Source organism: Rhipicephalus microplus, chromosome X (assembly GCF_043290135.1).
Source record: "Rhipicephalus microplus isolate Deutch F79 chromosome X, USDA_Rmic, whole genome shotgun sequence".
In the NCBI taxonomy this organism is placed as follows: domain Eukaryota; kingdom Metazoa; phylum Arthropoda; class Arachnida; order Ixodida; family Ixodidae; genus Rhipicephalus; species Rhipicephalus microplus.
The window spans coordinates 274903190-274922074 of NC_134710.1; the positions used below are offsets into that span (position 1 = coordinate 274903190).

Consider the following 18885-nt stretch of genomic DNA (forward strand, 5'->3'; position numbering starts at 1 on the left):
AGCAGAATGTGCTTTTATTAGTATTAAATAAGGTGATTGATTGATATGTGGGGTTTAACGTCTTAAAACCACCATATGTTTAAGAGACGCTGTAGTGGAGGGGTCCGGGAATTTCAACCACCTGGGGTTCTTTAACGTGCACCTAAATCTGAGCACACGGGCCTACAGCATTTCCGCCTTTATCTGAAATGCAGCCGCCGCAGCCGGGATTTGATTCCGCGACCTGCGGGTCAGCAGCCGAGTACCTTAGCCACTAGACCACCACGGCGGGGCAGTATTAAATAAGGTAACCAGTGCATGACTTCCAGCAGAGCTCTAAACATACTGCGTACCCTTACTTTTTTACGAAATATCTCATGCATATGAACTCGGTCATTTCAGTTGATGTTCCATTTAAAGAAAGTGCAGAAATCACGCGTGGGCAACTTTTTTTCCTTCCCACACTGTTCTTTTGTACACTGGGCAGTGTTCAGTAGTATTAGTCAAAAGTGTTGCTGCTAGCTGTGTAATCTGTTTCCCAAGAAAGATGGCCTTATTTCCATTACAATATTTAATTAATCTTGCAGACTTGGTTAAAGGTCCCAAGGCTTATAACTAGACTTGATAAACATTCAAATCGTTATTATCTTTTTGCAATAGGTACACAGGTGTTGAGCACTACTTAGTGATTCATATGATTTCAATACATCTGATAGAATTTAAGATCTTGAAAGCCCAGAGTAAGATATATACAAAAGCATGCAGAATAAAACAACAAAGCCAGAAATGTAAAATTAACAACTTCCTTTAATTCACCTAGAAAAAGTCATATTATTTACATATGTACATATTTACACCTGAGTATATATAATCAATGGCAAAATATAGACTATTATTTACAACATGGTGATTTAAAGTTTTCCCAACTTTATTTACAATCAATGGATGCGCCATTCTACGACAACAATGGAATCGAAAATAAATATACGTCACGATTTCTTTTCAATACAAATTCTTTGTATACACATTACACATCATGCAGGTTTCGATTTGCAGTAAATTTTACACAGACACAATTCAGTGAACAAGTTTCTCAATCACTGCAGTGGAGGTCCATTCACACCAGGATGCAAAAATGAACAGCTGGCACCAAACCGGCACTGAGAGGTCATGTAGTACTTGCACGGTACACGGGGTGGATGGTTTCTTATACGAGTGTCTGAAATGAAGCGAAACAAAAGTTATAACTGAATTGTCTAGTGATGGATATGCACACATTTTTTACATGAAAAGCACAACACTGCAAGAAACTGTGAAGAAAATGAAACCAAAAGGCAAGCTGTTCTTATACCACAAGAAAGAAATGGGATAAATGCACACTAACACTAATGGCATTGCCCGTGTTACCTATATATAAAGAAGAAACCAAAACTATCTGTTAAGGGGGGACGTGGCAAGTAAAACTAATTTTTTATTAATGTACTGTTTGTGATGAAATTTGGTGTGTGTATGTGGATGATTGTGAGGATTCCAAATATGAAAACCGTTTTCAAATACCTCTTGTACTTTTTGAGTTACAAGCATAATTATACTAATTAATGCTCTTCACACTTAAAGAGATAATTATTGCTAAATGAAATTATTTTTTCATATTATTATGTTCCCAAAGCATCAACTTGTGCAAAGAAGCTATTAGTTGATTTTTCTAGTTCTTGTAACCATAAATAAAATTTCCAAAACATGGATGTTGTTTTGCGCACACATCGCAGTAATTATAAAATGTGTTCTAAAAATTTTAAATGATGAGTAAGAAGAGAGATAAAGCTTTATTGCACTGCTAAAGGCCTCCTGAGCCTAGTGCAAAAAACGGAACGACTCTATCAGTCTTTGTTAGAAAATGACAGATGTTCTAGCGAAGGCACATAGGCGAAAATCAAGAGTTGAGAAAACTGACTTTGAAAGTTCACTCTTGTTTGGAAGTTCACAACATGCCTAAAACACTCAGAATCCTCCTGGGCAGTAATCCTGAGATGCTGTGGCCTTGGCCTCTGTAGAGCGCAACCCAGTTTTGCGCTTCTTTGTCGTAGAACAATGCGCCTTTTGAGCCCTCTTTACCCTTTTGGCATCCTTTTCGGCTGCTCGCCGCAAAGAGCAGTCTCCTGGATTGAAGCCCAGTTGAGCAGTGATCTCTTGCAGCGCACTCTTGCAGCCACCATTGAAACGGCAGACTGCATCTGCAACTGCACTTTCCACACTTAGAAGGGAGGCGAACTGGCTCTTGGACTGGAGTGACCAAATGAGGCTGTTCATACTCTCCACAGCGTTCTGGGTTTTTCCCTGCGCACACCTTTCAAGGAGCTCTTTGTTCGAGAGGCGCTTGTAGATTGGCAGCAGTGCCACTCGCACGTGAGGGGGCAGTTTATGTTTGTGAGGCGGCAGCGGCTCTCCCTTGGCCAATGCCTGATTGTGCGGGCACCAGGAGTCAGTCCCACTTGGGCACAGGTCGTGGTGTGGATCCTGATCTGTGGATGTTACATGGTAATAAGTGGCCATGATGGCCCTCTCCATGCCAGGAACATCGTTGGGGTGGCTCTTAATGGCCCAGCCATAATAATTCGTCAACTTCTTTATCAGGCCCTGCGTCAGCCGGCCTTTGCCACCCATGCTCAGTCCTCGGCTTTTGGATTTGTGCTCATCAAGAAGGTTGCGCAAGGAAGTGCCCATTCTTTTTTTCACATGGTTCACACACTCCTGTTTCTTAATCACCATGTAGCCATACACCTTGTCTTGCGTGAGGGCAAGGTACGTACGGCTGTCACCGTCGCAGAGCACATTGATGTATCGAAGCTTGTACTTGGTAAACGATCTTTCAAACATGATCCTAGCTGCTTCTACTTCCATTTGGCCTGATTAGCATCGGTGTTCTTTTGGCACTGTGGCTTGTGTTTCTCAAGCCACTCCTCATAGTTGTCGTCACCAGGCTTGGGGCCAACAGCACAGCCTTGGCAGTAGTTGGACAGGACACAGTGGTCCAAGACCAAGCCTGTGTACAGCTCGATTACACAGCCCACGCCAATATGACTTCTGTGCCCCCTCGTCATCCACGTGCCGTCGTAAATGACGTCAATGTTGCCTGGCACTCCTCCTAGGTCCTTGTAAATGTCATGCACCTTCTGTGCACTTTCTGCTTCAATGCGGGTGGCAGCTGATGTGGTGGCAGGGTGGCTGTACTTCCTTTGCAGTCTCTGGTAGGACTTGTGGTGCAGTGCTCGATGCGAAATGTCCATCGCAGAAAAAATGTCATTAATGGCAGATTGTTTTCTGCCAACTGACTGCACAGCCCTCAAAGCACGCACGTTTACCTCAAAGGGGTTCGTTTTTTGTTGCCCGGAGCACCTCGGGGACGACCACGCACTGTTCACTCTGCCACAATTGTCACAAAAAAGTTCCATCCTCGCCGCGAGTCCAAGGCAGTGCGTAGTCTCGAGGCGTATCGACCCTTCGTCGCACTTGTTGCACTTTACTGACGAAAGCAGACCGTTCAGCATCTTCTTATTTACAATGAAGAATGTGGAGTCCTTACCGCCGTCATTTTCGTCGCAGCCTTCGTTCAGAAGCTCGAGCTTCCGCTTTGAAGCGGACTTCGATGCTACGGCATCCAAAACATCCCGCCTTGTCTGCGCCCGCTGCGCGATTTCTTCACTGCTCGGAATCTGGGCCGAAACTCGCGATAGAATGTTCGACGCGCGCACGCCCGGAGTTGCAACGGCTGCCGACGCGGTGCCACCGCAATCGGGTTCGCGAGAGCGTCCATCACGGTCGACGGCATCCGGCGGTCTGACATACGACGATGTGGCACCTTCCACACTCTCGGCCTCACAACAATCAGCGAAGGGTCTGAGTAGAGGCTCCGTGACGCTTGAAGAGCATGCTCCGTCCGGAACTGCGACTGGGACGGCAGCCGCAGTCGTCTGCCCTTTGTTCCAAGCTTTCCGACGCTTGCCGTACTTGTGGACGCTCCGGAACTTTTTTTGCGGCAACATAGCACCGCAGTATGAGCAAGCACTCAGAAGAGACCACCGATGTAAACAAAGCTTGGTAAAAAAAGCACGCGAACTATCACAAAAACAGCAAACTGGCAAAAAACGAAGCGCACGCCGGATGATTCTCGACACGGCGGCCGCAGATGCGCTCGCGCTTCCAAGGTTGCCAAGGTGCGCGGCGCAGCTTTGACCAGTAAGAGGTCGCGCCTGCTACCACGTGACCCGCGCAGCCAATTGCCGTTCTTCGTTTTCGTTTTTTTACTTGCTCCTCGCGCTTTTATTTTCACTCGGCGAAATACGAGACCGCGACCACCGGGAAGCCGGCTTTCTCCTCTTTCCAAAGCTACCAAAATGGCGGCCCACGGTCAACAACTTGGCGCGTTTGTGCGGCGTGAACAACACCGTTTCAGGGGCTTTTTTTTCGCACTTTTCGGCGACTAGCCTCGGCAAAAACACTATTTGCGGGATTTGTAGCGCACGTTTCGCTGTAATATTTTAGAACAAGGAAGTTGAAGGTCTAAAGATTACGAAAAAAAATAAATCAGAAAATCGCATATTTTGACCAAAATCGGCACTTTACTTGCCGCGCCCCCCCTTAAATGATCAAACGATGGTATCGAAGTGCTGCTTTCCTGATGAAAATGCCTTCAGTGTTTTTCACTTTTTGCTTTTTTTTTTTCAGAAGCCTTGTTTGCTATAAAAGAGGAGCACACAGTATATTTCCCAGTGATCTGCAAGTACATGAAATGAAAATACTACTATGTGTCCATTTCTGTTAGCGCTTTCCCTTGTGTTACATTTTCTAAGATGGGACATGGCAATGAAAACTATTTTTGTTATTTATGTAGATAAAGGGATGAAATTTAGTATGCAGATGTCATTTCTTATGATGATATCATAACTGTAATCAGCTTTGAGTTATCTAAACTAGTTTTTGAGTTACAATACTTGATATACTCTCATTGTTATCCCAAAATTAATAAATTAGACACATGTTTGCCAAAATTTTTGCTAAGTATATTCATAACGGCCCATTCTGTGGCATAATGCTATTGAATTATTTTTTAATATTCAAGTAAATATAAAAAAAATGCCAGGCCTGTGTGGAAGGCACAGCACAGCGAAAGCTAGAAGAGTGGCCTTTCAAAGCATTTTCGAAACACTCATTGGGTAACTACTCCAAGCACACTTGCTTGACACCCACTAGGGCATTATTCATAAATTTATTTGGGTAGTAGGCTGGCATTCACTATGCTATTTTTCGTCATTCTTTTGAGAAGTGTGGTATCTGCTGAACAATTGCAAGGAATTTTGTGCCAATTGTTCATGCAGTCGCTGACGACGATGAGGAATTATGACTGAAGTGAGTATGCGCCACAGTTAATAGAGAAAACAAGAACAAACTTTTGTGATGGTTTGGAACATTGGACGGTCCACTTGTTACGCCATTGGCATTGTGTGACGACTGGTTGTTCGTTCGCTGTTAAAACGCTGTGTAAGTCGTATTAACGCGATTGCTTTCCCGACAACAAGCCTGCCTACGGCAAGTTTGAAAGCAAGTCACAAGTACCGGTGCAGCTCCGTTGTAGAAGACTGGGCTCGTACCCAGTGGACTCGTGTTCGAGCCCCACTGTGTCATTGGTGCTAGGTCAAGCCTGCCTAAGGCAAGTTTGACAACAAGTTACAAGCATCGGCCTAACTCTGTATAGAATACTGGGCTGGCACCCAGCGGACCCGGGTTCGAGCCTCACTGTGTCATTGGTGCTAGGTTTTTCTTTTTTTTTTAATTTCGCGCAATGTGGTTACTGACACCGGCGGCGGCGAACAACAGCACGTGACCAGAGTTGTGATCTCATAACAGCTTTCGCTGTAAAAAGTTTTGAAATGTTATGGACATATTGTCTCCCTAACAACTTCCAGAAAATGTAAATTATATCATAACAGCTTTCGCTGTAAAAAGTTTTGAAATGTTATGGACATATTGTCTCCCTAACAACTTCCAGAAAATGTAAATTATAGAAATCTGCAAGATTTGGCCACAAATATTGACAGCTTTACGACACTGGCCAATCTCTTAGAATCTAAATGCAGAAAACAGAATGGCTATCTCTTCATTTGTTGTGAAATGGCACAAAGATGACCGATAGCAACTGCTGAAAAAATGTAAGATGAGAAAAAAATAAAGCTAAAATAAATTGGAGCTAAAAGTTAAGAAAATGGGGATAGGAAAAGAGGTGGCTTTATTTTTTATTTGAGAAATGCATATTTGTGGCTACCTTGAGCTCCGACCTGTCCTCTTTATGGTGATGCCAATATGGTGACACTGTGCCAAGGGAAAACTGCAGATTTGTATTTTCTAAAGCCCAATTTTTTATATAGCATTTGACTGTAGCCCACCAGTAAAATGCTTTTTTTCTCAACTTCTACTACTTACTTTGGTCTAACATTTCCTCATGACGTAAAGTACTGTCTCAGAATAGCAAAAAAAATTAATTGATAAATTGAACATCTTTATCAAATATACTATATTCTCATTGCCACATCCTCCCTTAGCTGCCTTTGTATTTATTAAAAAAAGGAGTAGTGTCAGCTGTGCTCACTTCTTCCATGAGGTGGTCCTCCACGAGGCATGTCCATCATGCCTCCTACGCAACCGGCTCCCATTGGTGGTCCTCCCATGCCCATGTGTGGACCACCCATGCCTGGATGGTGTCCCCGGCTGTAGTATTCTGCCCCATCCTGAGGCATGCCAGGGTGCATCATGCCCCAGTCCCCAGCATTAGGCATTGGACCACCAGCTCCCATGGGAAAACCACCAGCTCCACCAATGCCCATTGGGGGACCCATCATGCCAATGCCTAGGTGAGAAAAAAAAATCAAGACTTTTATTGAAAAAAAGAAAAAAAAAAAACATTCAACACCAAAACAAAGTTACAAGAAAGACCCATATTAATTCCCTATAAATAGAAAGTTGGTGGCTAAAAAAACGTCTTGTTTACAGATGAAATCCACAAAACCATGGAGTTAAGTACTAGAAGGTTACAAGATATCACACTAAAGTCAAATTAATTCTGCAGAACCTAAACAGTAAAGAAAGGTACTACAACATTTTTCATGTTGTAGGGTTTCTGCAGAATCAATTTGGCTATCAAGGTTTTTGGCTCCAAATCACGGGCGGCTTGTCTTACCAATAGGTGAGATAAATAGCTTATCGGTTCTAGGTAACTAGAAAAAGTCAAATTTTGGCCTAAAAGCCATTACAATTGTACAACAAAAGGCTAGTCGCATTAATTAGAACACATAGCACATTCGAAACCCTGGCTCTAGGCTTTGTAAATATTCAGGTTCTTTCCAGATCCTAATGCACAGAAGTTTTTTACCCAGCCTATTTGTGCTAATGTGCTGCACTGCTTTTAAATGAAAGCACAGGCACTACATCGCAAAGTCAGATAATAACAAATGATTTCCTGAAAAGAATAATTTCTATAAATATTAAGCAAACATTTCAAAATTAAGGCAAATGTTAGAAAATGTTACAGAAAAAAAGAGGAAATATTGAGATGCATGTAAATTTACAAAGGCAGTTTACAAAAAAAAAACATGAATAATCTGCCATTTCACAAAATTTACAGCCAAATCAGGTTGCATGACGTACTATGAAATACCATCTGATCTCTTTTGCAATTGAAAAAGCTTAAAGGGGCCGAGTTCACAAAAAATGCAATAAATGTACCTAAACAATAATAATACACATAAATACAAGATAAACAATAATCACACACATGAATGCACACACACACACACACACACACACACACACACACACACACACACACACACACACACACACACACACACACACACACACACAGTATAACAGTATAAGCTCGTTACAACGGACCTTCATAGTGAAGAGGATTTTCGTCTGCTATAAAGGGAGTATGTTGTAGGGAGTATGACCATCTACTGTTACAACAGATGTTAAAGTAAATGCGTAAAAAGTCTGTTATAACCAGAGAGAATTGCAAGTCACAAACACAACAAGTTGACTAACGGATTTATTTTTAGATGTTTCGAAGAAAGCTGGCCAGCTTTGTCTGAACTGTGTGGCAGACAGCTTTAGACACTATACGCGCCTCCATTGTCACAAGTGCGTTCACATAACCTTCACCTGTGGCCTGTTGCTCGAAATAGTTTTTCAGCCCTTGAGTATACCGTATTTACTCGATTCTACCGCGCCCTCGATTGTAATGCGCAACCGGTTTCCACGACGAAAAAAAAAAAAAAAAAGGTAAGACATCGATTGCAACGCGCACCCATTTTTCTCGTTGGCACGCACGATCACACCACTGGGGAAAACGACTCCTTTCGAGAGCGTCTTCCATTTAAATATGAGATACGGGGGAAGCTTGTGCCTATCTGATGTGCAATAGAGCATTGCCGTCACTCTAGTTTTACCGTGGCCCGATGTCAGCACGCGAACTTGCTTCGCCCCCTTCTTCTCGACGGTTGTGGTGCCAGGCATGTCGAAGTAAAGAGGCGTGTGATCGGCATTCCCTATTTGCCCAAGCAGGGAGCCGTTGTTGTGCCGCAAGTTTAGGACGAACCTCTGAAAACTGAAGCTTTTCTTCCTACTCCTCCGGCAACTTTTGGCATATGCAAGTTCGCCTTCAGAGAGAAAAGCCTTTCCTCGTCATAAAGTTAGTTAGCCAGCACCTGCTCGCTTTAAACTGGCTCTGCATTTGCCCTTTTTCTAAGGCTAGCTGCACAGCCTGCACTTGGAGCAGTTCTGTCGTCATGGGACGCTGTGCCGCTCACTGCTCAATCACATACTCACCGAGCAGCTCTTCAATTTGCGGAAATCGACCCAGCTGTGGTCCACTGAAGCCTTTGCGTGAATCTTTGCTGTCGAAAATATTCTGCTTCTGTTTCCGCCAGTCCCGCACGCACGTTTCGGGAACTCCGAACGACCGCGACGCGGCCCGATTTTCGTTCGCTTCGGCACACACGATGACTTTTCTTTTAAAAGCGGCATCGTGGTGCACTCGTCGAGTTTTTGGAGTCGACCCTTCCATGCCGTCGATGCTAATGCACTATAAGATGACGAACTCCTCAGCACACGTACGAAGTGCCGTACATGGAAAAGACATAAACAGAAATGGCCGACGCGCCATACCAACGCACGTAGGGGGCGGCCATTTTTGAAATGCCGATGGCAATAAAATTACCGTATTCATTTTTTTTCGTACTCGATTCTAATGCACATGCGATTTATGAACTCGCTTAACCGGAAAAAAGGTGCGCGTTACATTCGAGTAATTACGGTAGCACAGGGCCTGAGAAGTAGTCACTTCCTCGGCCACAGTCTCTGAGGTGTCGTCTTCATGCTACTGCTCTGCATTCGGTACACTGCGAATTTGGGCAACGATTTCTTCATCTGTCAGCTGCTCTGAGCTGACAAGGTCATCATCCACAGTTACGTAATCGGAAAACTGCTGGCTCCCAAAGGCTGACCAGACACTGGGATGTGATTGGCCTTCCAGTGGCAAGGGGTCTGTGCAGTCACTGTCACTAACGAAAAAACCAGCTTTTCTAAAGCAATTTTGTTTTATTTGCTGGCTTAATCTGCACCTACACAGTTGAAAGTACTTGCACAGCAAATCTGAGGTCTATGACAGAGTCTCACTTTTGCTGCATGTGAAAAAGTAAACGCTCAGAGAGGCATGAGCGATACCTTGAGTTCACTGGGTGCACAATGCTTGATCAATAGGCTGCGCCTTTGACTTTGTGTTAGGTGGGAAGTACGCAATCTTTGTAGCAAAAAAACTGGGGAAGGTGCATGTGGCTCGAGCAATTGTTGAGGTAAAGTAACACATTCCGGCTTTCTTGGTGCATCTTGCTGTCAAAGTCGAGCAACCATCGGTTGAAAGTATCTTTCCAGGCACTTCTGTTCGAATCCCAGTCCACGGGAACGTGCATACTGCGCATGCATCGGGATGTTTTCATCTTGCTTGAAACCAAGAGTTGGTTTTCTCGTTTTCGTCCCCATTGCAATAAAAAAAGAACGCTCATGCGTTCTTTTTTTAATGCGTTGGCAAAACAAAAAACTTTCCTCGCTTTAACTTAAAAAAAAAAAAAAGACATGCTCTCATCGGCATTGAACACATCCCATGATGCATAGCCTTCGAGGACAATGGGAAGAACATTGGCTTTCCAGTTGTTGTCGATGCTGCCTAACTCTCCGGATAGACACTTCAAGGCGATTCCATGCCTCGATCTAACCTTTACTGCATTGAAACTGTTCTTGATTAAGAACAAACTCAAGTTGCTCCGTGTGTTTTCATAGCAGCAGTCAGTTCACGGGGATATTTCGTGAACAGGCGTCACGAAGCCACATCAGCAAGACCTCTTCGACATCAGGATATGAAGCTTCACGGAACCAAAACCTCTTGAGTTGTAAGCCACCTGATGCTTTCTTCAACAAGATCGCCTCCTTGGTGATGACAATGGTGTTGACAGTCTGCTTCGACAAGCCGTATGTTACGGCGATGTCCACCTGTTTTTTTCCCTTCTCAACTTGCTCAATGATATCAAGCTCGTCTTTCAGGGATATCTGCTTGTGCTTCGTCGCTTGCAGTGGCTTACGACGCAAGGCATTGGTTGATGTGTTCGGCTCCATAGGCTCCATCACACCCTGATCACATCCACAACGAACCAATTCACACAATACACGAAGTCTAACAAAACATCGAAACAGCCCCAGCTGAACAAAGCACCCACTGTCAGCGCCATTCCGAACGTAACTTCTATTCCAAGAGGGGCTGCTACAAAGCGAGCGCTTTCTATTAACTTTTTTTTTTTTACTTTGACAAAAGTATGCAGTTGCTAATGAAGTACGCTTTAATGATTCTTCTCCTTTTCTTTTTTTGAGTTGATGAGCAGACAGTATTTTGCTTCGATAACACTGTTCTTATTAAAAATCATACATCAATTTTTATATGATGCATTAGTCATTAGTCGTAGTAAGCCCTATTAGCCGGATCGGTCCAAGCCAAGCACAGCCGTCTCAAAATGACCGCCACCTGTGTTGACACTGCAGGCACGCTCCTCCCGTCCTGGAAGTATCCCAAATGATGTAAAAAGTTTGCTGTAAAAGAGTGCCGACTACCTTTCTGACCTCTTATTTCGGTCAATTATATCTGTATGTCCGTTGTACCCAGATCTGTTGTAAACGAATCTCGATCAATGGTACAAATAGGCAGATCATCATAACGCCGCCAATTGGTATGTAGTATCGGAATGTTGGTTGTAAGCAGATCCATTGTAACAATGTTATACTATACATGTGTATATATATATATATATATATATATATATATATATATATATATATATATATATATATATATATATATATATGAGATATAACAGACAGTAATGCCAAGGAATGTACAGGGGAAGTTATTAGAACCAATGGAATGTAAATAAGAAGAAAGAAAAGTGGATGAAAAAATTACCAGCTGTGAGCAATTACCTGCTCACAGCTGGTAATTTTTTCATCCACTTTTCTTTCTTCTTATTTACATTCCATTGGTTCTAATAACTTCCCCTGTACATTCCTTGGCATTACTGTCTGTTATATCTCATTAATATTGTGTTAAAACACGGAAATACGAGCCCTTAGGTATACACTTCTCTCCCTTATTTCATTGAACGAGGGTCTCGTACTGGCAGACTTGGTGTGTTTAGGTTGTATAAGAGGGACAATAAATACGCTGCCCGCTCATAATAAGTTCACGTGCTACGTGACGCCAAACATGCGAATAAGAGTGTTTTCACACTCGTTGTTTGGCTTATAGATGGCGCTGACTGTCACTCCTACTTCTAAATTCACATATAAACCCCAAAAAGTGGATGGAGGGACGGCCGCTGTGATAGCTCAGTGGTTAGAGCATCGAACGCGTTATTCGAAGGTCGTAGGTTCGTTTCCTGCTCACAGCTGGTAATTTTTTCATCCACTTTTCTTTCTTCTTTCTTCTTATTTACATTCCATTGGTTCTAATAACTTCCCCTGTACATTCCTTGGCATTACTGTCTGTTATATCTCATTAATATTGTGTTAAAACACGGAAATACGAGCCCTTAGGTATACACTTCTCTCCCTTATATATGTATATATATATATATATATACACACAAGATCATTTAGCTTAAGGGGAGACACTAGTCTGAATTTTTTTTTTAATTTTCAGTATTTCCAGCTGAAATTTTAATACAATATGTATTTTTCACAGCTGAAAACAAATATGCAATTAGTTTTTTGCTATCACGTTTAGATTTTTAAATATTGACTGTTACAAAAACTTGCATTCTGCCCAGCCTTTTGACATCTTCCTCATAAAATATTGCTACAAATTTGATAGGACAGCATTCCATGAAGGCCAGGGAGTGCAACAAAACCATAATTTTATTTTTAGCTTCATTGGTACCAGAGTTATGGCCTTAACAAGTATACTCATTAGAAGTCTGAAACTGTTGCTTAAGTTTGTTGCTAATTAAATCATATTGTAAATAAAAATATTACATTTTTTTTTGTTTTCTTGCACTAATCAATGTATAAGCTTTCAAATGCTGCAACAATTATCAAAATCCGACTGCTACATCAAAAGATACTGTGGGCAATGGCTTAGGGTGTGATGAAAAATGTTGTTTTGAGAAAACGAGAAAAGAAGTTTAGGAACATGCTGAGCACTTATATTTAACAAGAAAAGGTGTGAATCGGCGTATTAACCATGTTAGAAGCCACGAGGAATGTAGTCATCATCATTCTACTTGGTGCGCTTTCTTTTCATGGCATGCTTGAAGTTTTCAGCATGCTCATGCTTCTTCTCAGATGCCACTAGTCGGCGACTGTCCTTTCTGAGCATCTTTCAGCGGCCACAACACTCTGCTGCAGGTGCAGCTCCTTCAATATGGCGGCATCTGCTCTCCCTTTGCCAGCGTTGAACCTTGCGACAGCTTCGGCCACAGCAACTTCAACGGTGAAAAGCGACGCGTGTTTGTTTTTGGACACGAGCGACCAGATGACGGAGGGCAGGCTCTCGTTTGGGTTCTGTGTTTTGCCTCGCTGACAACGCTCCAGCAATTTCTTGTCAGAGAGGCGCATGTAAATAGGCCGCAAAGCATCAACCACATACTCCGGCAGGTTGTAGTGATGATTCGAAGGAGTCTCCTGCTTGGCAACAGCCTTGTTGTACTTGCACCATGACTCTTCACAAGTTGGGCAGTGAGAGTGCTGAGGGCTTGCATCAGTAGATGCTACGTCGTAAAAGGTTGCCCAGACAGCATTATTCATGGCCTCAATTCTGCGCAGTTTGCCCGTTTCCTGTGCTCATTGCCGCGCGAACTGCTAGCACGTTAATTTCGAAGGGGCCGTGCGCTGCGTCCCCCCTGCTCTCGGCGAGCTCCATACGGTCCTTAGTTTACTGCACTCGTCACATGTGAGAACAAGTTTCGCGGCTATGCCATATTCGCGGTCTTCCTTGGAGATTCTGCCAGGCCCGCCACACACACCGCACTTCATACACTGAAGAAGTTCGTTGACCAACTCTAAGCTAACGACGATGAACGGCGTACCAGGCGTTGCGGCTCCATTCGAGTCTCGAAAAAAAGACCGCTTGCGTTTTGTGGCAGACTTTGATGAAAGATCTTGCAGAACATCGCTCGCACAACACTCGATGGCCACTTTTTCAGCGTCGAAAACCAGGGGAGTGTCGACGCGTACAGCTCTCGTGTGATCTTGGGACGCGGCTGTTGCATTCACGATCGCGGGTGCCGCGGCAGTGATTGCGCTGGCACAGCCTGCTTCTTCCGAGTTCTCGGCGGCAGAAGGTCTCGCTGGTGATAAGGTGCGGGCTCTCGGATACCGTTTTCGCCTTTTTCCGAATGCATGAGCACTCCGGAACTTCCGATGACCGCCTGCTATTGCACCGAATGCACAGCCGTTGTTAGGCCTCTACGCAAAATGGCGGCTTGCACGCCGCTGTCTAGCAGACGAATCCCTTCGCGTCAAATAGGAAACCGGGAACTGCCACACGTGACAAAAACGCACCAATGATGTGCGAGTATTCAGTTTTTCTTTATGCGCGATAGCTGCGTTGTTGCTAGACGAAAAACGTTCTTCTGCTAGGAACAGATAATATAAAAATGCGTCTTAAAAATGAGACCAAAATGGCCGCGCTACTTGGTGCGGTTTTCGCGAGCTGCGGTGTTGAATACGACCGTTTTTGAGGTGGTTTCGGAAGCGAAAATGGTCATCAAACTGACTTTGCGACCCAATAACTCGACAAATACGCATTACAGGGCTATAATATTTTAGGAACAGCTTCCTTAGACCTTAATGATTATAAAAAAAATACTTCAAAAAAATCGGTTTTTCGAAAAATTTTCGGCCTCCCATACCCGTGTCTCCCCTTAAGTGGTACACTCAGGCCTTATGCAAATCACTTTTGCAAAATGTTACTGCTTAGTTAGTTAAGCCCCTGTTATATAGCAAAGAACACTAAATTATGGGTAATAAAGCTATTCACTATACAAACATAGCTTCAAACAAAAGATGTGAAAGCAAATGAGAAAAGATTCTGTAGTTTAGGGGCAATCACATTGAAATCAGAATGTGGTACAAATGATGACTCACCTTGGTTTTGCATGGAGTTTCCATGCATGAAAGGTGGCCCGTTAGGATCTCCTCCCATGCTCATGCTCCCAAGGTGCATCCCGGGTTGCCCTCCATCTGGGCCAATTAGAGCAATCATGGTCAATGTCTGCTGCTGCTGGACGTCGGCAGTGATTGGGCCACTTCCAGGATGCAGGCCAGCCACATTTTGGAAGAATGCTCCTTGCTGTTGCGGCATAGGACCACCGCTCTGGAATTGGCCTGGTAAGAGGCCACCCTGAAGCTGCTGTTGCTGCCCACACTGCTGCAAAGAAGCATTTCCTTGTGTTGGTTGCCCTTTTGATGCTATGGATAGCACCAGATTTGACAGGATAGGTGGCAGTAGGCTGTTGCTTTTGGGAAGCTCCATGTGTGAGTAGTCCAATGTACCTCCCGGGCCGTTTTCCTGCATTGGATATACATTCTCAATCACTTACACTGCATGCCAACTGGCCAAACCAAACGACTACATCTTTGAAATGCATGGGCATACCTACTGCCAGTACTACAGTGAAATCTTGGTAGAACGAACCCCACATTAACGAACTTTTCCGATTAACAAAATTTCAAAAAATCCCGCGCTGACTGCTAATAGTTTCAATGTAAAATTATTTCACTACTACGTACTTCAGAATAATGAGCATTAATTTAGTTTTGCGTTATATTAACAACACCTCAGTACTATGAACTTTTGTTCTGAAATCCGTCGCGACCACCGGAGCGGTACACAAGCAGACGACAAAGAGAACGGGCGCCTTGCTTCTCGAGAAATGCGCGACGGTGTGGAGATAAAAAAACACGAAAGGGTGACTTTCTTTTTTTTTCTTTTTGTTGAAACGCCGACGCTGCAAGCACGACCACTCGATGAAAGACCGTACTACACGTTTACAAGCAGGCGCAGAGGCGAGGGCAACACGAGAGGGCAAGGTCTGCGAGGCAGAGTGGGAATCGCAAAGCAAGAAGAACGGGCACGGGAAACCTGAGACAGCGAGAGAGCAGAAAACGAAACGCGAGAAATTTTCTTTTTTAGAACTTTTTTTTTTCTTCGAAAGAGGCAATGACAGCCGTGATGCTTCGGATTTTTCTTTGGAGGCCTTGTTTTTACAGTTGTGTCATAGCCTCCTAGATTCCCATTGCCTGCCGGATTATGGGCGGTCACTTAGGAAGCGGCCGTCGTCGGAACTATGGTGCTGGCGCCACTTAAGTAGGGGTGTCTTCAAATAATCTTTTACGTTTTTGGAACTTATATGCAACAAAAATAATGTAAAAAAAGTTTTAAAGAGGTGTAAATGTAATTATAATCAACCCTACGTAAGTGCCGCCATTATAGATGACAGGCGTTTTGCGCTCATTCAGCAGGCAACCCCTTCAATACAAGGCATAGCCTCTATAATAAGCAAACGCCAAAATTGCCGATCTCACAGGCCAAGTACGAAAACCATTACCCCTACGTAGACTGCGCCCCCATAGACAACGGGCGTTTCGCGCTCATCTGGCAGGCAAGGGAAATCTAGGAGGCTATGGTCGTGTTGATCTCTTTTCGGTGATTACTATCGCGTCCGCAAAGCAAGTCGGCATTCACGCTGCGGTGATACTACAAATGAGTTCATCTCTGCTTGGGACGAAAAAGCAGAAGCAGTTTTCAGTAAGCGAGACAATGGATATTCTTTGGCAACAGGAAGGCAAAATGCAGGCTTTTGTGACCAAAGAACCGAATCGCACCACAGGAATGTGGATGAGCTGGAGGCCTTCGCGCTGCAAAATTTGTGCTGCTTGCGTCCAGAAAAAAAAAAAACACAGACTTCTTTAAAGTAAACATGCATTTTTTGGTGTTTACTTGTGAATTTGATTTTTTCTCGTGAAAAACGAGTTAAGGACCCACCCTTACAAAGGTAAGTCGTTTTGGTCAGTGAAAAATAAGTATTTATGGTTAATTTTCGAGCTTTCACTATAACGACCTTTCAAAATAACAAACAAATTTCCACAGTCCCCTGAAGTTCGTTATACCGAGATATCACTGCATTTTGCAGTGCATATTGCAGCACAGAAACCTGATGCACAATCATGCATCAGGCTTTAAACATGCATCGACTAAGCAGTCGATGCATGCATATATCTTGTGTGTGTGTGTGTATACACACACACACACATATACTTTCCCCTCTCGTTAACAGGGCACCACGACAATACACGCACGCACACACACAATTAATCAACAACAATTCACTTTTTGCACACCTTGTGCAGCATCAATGCAGAGAGAAAACTCTTCTTGCTCGTTTCTTGAAAACAAAGGATTACGCAGATCTAATCGAGTTTAAAAGGTATAGGAACAAATTAAGCTTAGACCTAAAAATAGCTAAAAAATGCCTATTGTAAATCTAAAATCTCCCTTGTAATTAATACATAACTCCGAACTACTCTGGGGTGCTGTTAATAAAATCATAGGAACTGAACGACCACGTATATCTACCGAATTACACATTAGCGAAAAGCAATCTCTGGAATGAAACTTGCAAATCAGTTCAATATGCATTTTTTGACATTTTGACATCAGGTGCTATTCTAGGCCCTAAAGTAGCACCATCCTCAAAATTTGCTATTTCATACATTCCTATGGCCTGCATGGATTCCATGTTATCACCTACGTCAGACGAAGAGATAGCATCTACCATGGCCGCACTGAAAGACGCGTGCTTGCCCGGGTACGATTAAATCAGCATTCTGCTTGTTCAAGCAGCTATCTGTTATATTGCTGCTCCATTAACTTATATCTGCAACAGAATGCTGGCGACTGGCATTTTTCCAGACCAAATGAAAGTTGCGTTGGCTACTGTCATAATTAAAAGTGGTAGAAAAAAATGACCCCAACAATTATTGACCAATATTGGTATTTCTGTTTTTTTCCTAAGATCACAGAATGTATTATTTATAAACGATTGTATGATTTCATACAAGTTAAAAATATTATCTCTAAACACCAGTGCAGCTTTCAGTCAGGTAAATCGGTGAAATTCGCCCTACTGCAAATCAAAGAAAAGATACTCGGTAATTTTGAACAGGGACTCTTTACAGTAGGAATTTTTCTCTACTTTCCAAAAACCTTCGACTCGATCGAACACCAAATTTTGTTCCAAAAGTTAACGGCATACGGTATCCGTGGATTGGCATTTACATTAATAGCGAGTTACCTTGAAGGCAGAACACAATATACACAGCTTCATGAATTCGAGTCCGACTTGGGAAACATAAACCCTTGGGGTTTTACAAGGATCAATTTTGAGTCCTCTGCTTTTTATTCTATATATTAATGATATCACAAATATTCGTTTTACTCCTGCCATTGCTATGTATGCCAATGACACTAATGTTTTCTTTTCTGGTCCAGATCTAAAGGTATTAGAGCAGCATGACAACACCTGGCTTAACAAACTTCAAATCTGGCTGAGTGAGAATGATGTTAACTTAAATTTAAAGAAAACACAGTACGTAATATTTTATCCAAAAAATAAGTCGCTCTTTCATGACATAGAATTAAGTATCAATCATTCTACAATAGTGCCCGTAAACTCTTGTCGATTTCTAGGGATAATTTTTACGTCTGGGCTCAGTTGGTCTGAATATATATAAACTACACTTGTGCGAAGTTATCTAGGTCTCTTTGTATGTTATACAAACTGAAATATTTTTTACCATTATGTATTAGAAAACAATTATATTCCTCATTTATTCATTCCCGTCTATCATACTGTCATCTAGTCTGGGGTACATGCAACAAGACAGATGCCGAATGTGTTTCCTTTTTACAAAGAAGCTTGAAAATGATTCCTTTTCCTCTCATCTGCCCTCATTACCTGATTTGCTGTATGAAACTCTGAACATACTACTGTTCTTTCAGTTGTATAAGTTTCGCTTAGCAACAATGAGTTTCTGCGATAATAAACACAATTATAGCACCTTTTCAAATAAATATTTAAAACAGACAAGTGGCATACAACCTATGTACTACATCATAGACAGGATCAAGACCACAGCCCAACTATGGCACTCATCAAATAATTTCGTTGTACACCCATCCTTAATCAAACTAGCGAATGAAACCACGTGTATTTCTTGCTTTAAAAAACAAGTAGAACTACTTCTATTGTC

At 42.9% G+C, this 18885-nt stretch overlaps 1 protein-coding gene across 3 annotated transcripts in view; it reads right to left on the minus strand.

The window, feature by feature from the left end:
- Positions 1-768: 768 nt before the first annotated feature.
- LOC119161488 (serine/threonine-protein phosphatase 1 regulatory subunit 10) overlaps positions 769-18885 on the minus strand; it is an 89571-nt gene continuing 71454 nt past the window's right edge. For all 3 annotated transcript variants that reach the window (XM_075879188.1, XM_037413989.2, XM_037413988.2), the window contains 3 exons: positions 14719-15142; positions 6623-6880; positions 769-1198 (listed from right to left, as the gene is read on the minus strand). In XM_075879188.1, coding sequence (XP_075735303.1) covers positions 1077-1198; positions 6623-6880; positions 14719-15142 — 804 coding nt within the window. In that variant the 3' untranslated portion in view covers positions 769-1076. The remainder of the gene's footprint in view (positions 1199-6622; positions 6881-14718; positions 15143-18885) is intronic.